At 33.6% G+C, this 2,658-nt stretch overlaps 1 protein-coding gene across 1 annotated transcript; it reads left to right on the top strand.

The window, feature by feature from the left end:
• The first annotated feature begins 547 nt into the window (after positions 1-547).
• Positions 548-2,385, top strand: LOC147806978 (uncharacterized). The gene has a single exon (XM_087167615.1). The coding sequence runs from the start codon at positions 678-680 to the stop codon at positions 2,124-2,126; it is 1,449 nt and encodes a 482-aa protein (XP_087023741.1). The 5' UTR covers positions 548-677; the 3' UTR covers positions 2,127-2,385.
• The last annotated feature ends 273 nt before the right edge of the window (positions 2,386-2,658 follow it).

Raw genomic sequence — 2,658 nt, 5'->3', positions numbered from 1 at the left:
GGTAGACCGTCATTAATGATACTAGGAATAAACTATCCAGTATTGAACGCGAATTGTACCATTTACACATCAGTGTGCCTAATCTAAATTCAAATTTTGACGCAATGGAAAAATCGTCTTGGAATAGGGCAACCAAAATCTCTTCAAAACATAGTTTAAACCTGAATAATAAGTTGAATGAACTCATCAAAGTTAATGATAAAAAACCTGACGTTAGTTTGCCTGTTGTTAATCAAAATTCTGTAGTTAATCTCTCAAATACCACTCTTACTGATGTTCAAATTAATGCTTTAAAACTTAACAATAATTTTGCTATTTCAACTCGACCTTCATTACCTAAACTCATTGCTCCTATCGAAAGATCTTTTAAATTCAGTAAAATTAATGATGCTCAAAAAGATTCTATCAGACACCTTATTGCCAATACCGTAGACTTCAACTCAAAAATATCTAATTCAAACCTTAGCCTTTCCTCTAAAGTAATTCTTAAAGATATAAAGTCCAATCCCGACTTAATCGTTACCAAAGCTGACAAAGGTGGTCAAATTGTTCTTCTAAACAAAACAGACTATTTGGAGAAATCTAAACAACTTATTCTTGATGGTCCTTATAAAGAAATTCCCAAAGATCCGAGCACTAAAGAATTAAATGTTATAAAATCAACTATTAAATCCTCTATGTTAATTCCCAATAGACTTAAGGTTGTTTTGACTCCCTCTGTTTCTCATTGCGCTAGATTTTATACTTTACCTAAGGTACATAAAGTTGGCACTCCTTTTAGACAAATTGTCTCCAACATTGGTACCTCGTCTTACAAACTCGCAAAATTTTTAGTTTCTGTCTTCTCCCCTCTCCTTGGTAATAATTCTTTTACTACCAAAAATTCCCTTGAGTTTGTTAAAGAAGTTAAAAATCTAAAACCTAATGGTTATTTGATGGCCTCATTTGATGTAAAATCACTGTTCACTAATGTTCCTGTTGAGGGGGCTTTGGAATGCCTAAAACTTAGACTTTCGGAATATCATTTTTCCCAATATGAGGTCGATGAATATGTTAACCTTACCCGTGTTTGTTTACAACAAAATACTTTCGCGTTTGACAACAAATTTTACCGTATGACCAATGGTCTTGCCATGGGAAATCCTTTGAGCCCTATACTTAGTGACATCTATATGCATTATTTTGAGAGTAAACTATTCAAAATCTTAACTTTCCCCTTTTATAAAAGATACGTTGATGACAGTTTTGTTTTGTTAGAGGATAATAATTGTAATTTAGATCAAATCCTTAATGTTATGAACAGCATTGATTCTTGCATTCAGTTCACCTTTGAATTAGAGTCTGATCAAAAACTTCCTTTCTTAGATGTGCTTGTGACTCGGAATGATAATTCATTCCATACTACTGTCTTTCGTAAACCTTTTGCTGTTTCTCTTCCCCCTTACTACAAATCCTCCCACCCTCCCAACCAAAAACTTGCAGCTTTTCGATCTTTTGTCTACCGTGCGGTAAATATTTGTTCTAACAATGATCTTCTTGATGCAGAATTAAATTACATCAAAGCCATTGCTCATGACAGAGGTTATTCTCCTAACATTATTGATAATATTCATAAAAACTTAACTAAACAATCACATGCCGATAAACCTTCCAAAGAATTTTCTAACAATTTAGTCATTTTACCCTATTTTCCTAAAATAAGTCGGCAAGTTGCTAATATCCTAAAGAAGTTTGATTTTAATATTATTTTCAGTCCCATTAATAAGATAAAATTTTCTAATCTCAAGCAGCCCATTGACAGTCAAAGTAGCTGGGGTATATACCAAATTAATTGCCAATGCGGCCTTTCATATATTGGCCAAACTAAACGTGCCTTAAAGTGCCGTGTCAAGGAACATGAAGCTTATGTCAAAAAACAAGAATTTAAACACTCATCTATTGCCCAACATTGTTGGGACTCTAATCATAATTTTAATTTTTCCTCCTCTAAAGTCATTCAAAATTGTTCTTCAATATTCGATTTAGAGTCTTATCATATTTTCAAAAATTCCAAACTGTTGGTCAATGACCTATCAAGTGTTCCTTATATTTCTCCTGTTTGGAAATCTATGATAAAAACTAACTAACCCCCCCTCTTTGTTTCCTTGCTTCTTATTCGTCGTCTTCCGTTCACCCTCCCCTCCTATTGGCCGTTGCTCTAAACCCTCTTGTGACGTCATCTTTCTATATATATTTACTCTGTTCTCTCATTGTTTTCTGTTGCACTGATGAAGGTTGCCCTTTGAGCATCCGAAACAGCTGTCTGCTTTTAATAATATTTTTGTGCTCTTTAACGTTGTCTACCTTTGTTTGTATTTTAGCACAAAGGTCGCCCACTTGTGTATTCATATTAACAATGATTATATACTTGATTGATACAGAATTTAGGACCGTTTACCATAAAGACTGCTTATTGCCTTCAACGAACTAGCTCCAGTAGCTAAGAAGGACTGGTTACTAAAACGAATTTATATTTAATTTGCAAACATTTCACTATTCGGTTAAAACATTCTCGAGATATGGCGAAATGCGCAAAAAATTAAATTTATATTTCGGAGTCCAAATTTTCAATCGTTCTTCTGATCAAGCTTTTGAAAAAAGGAATCTCCATATCCGTTG

Source organism: Parasteatoda tepidariorum, chromosome 7 (genome assembly GCF_982258835.1).
Source record: "Parasteatoda tepidariorum strain Cologne lab strain chromosome 7, Ptep-v5.0, whole genome shotgun sequence".
NCBI lineage: Eukaryota > Metazoa > Arthropoda > Arachnida > Araneae > Theridiidae > Parasteatoda > Parasteatoda tepidariorum.
Note: the sequence above shows the minus strand (reverse complement) of the source record. Positions and strands in the feature narration are given on the sequence as shown.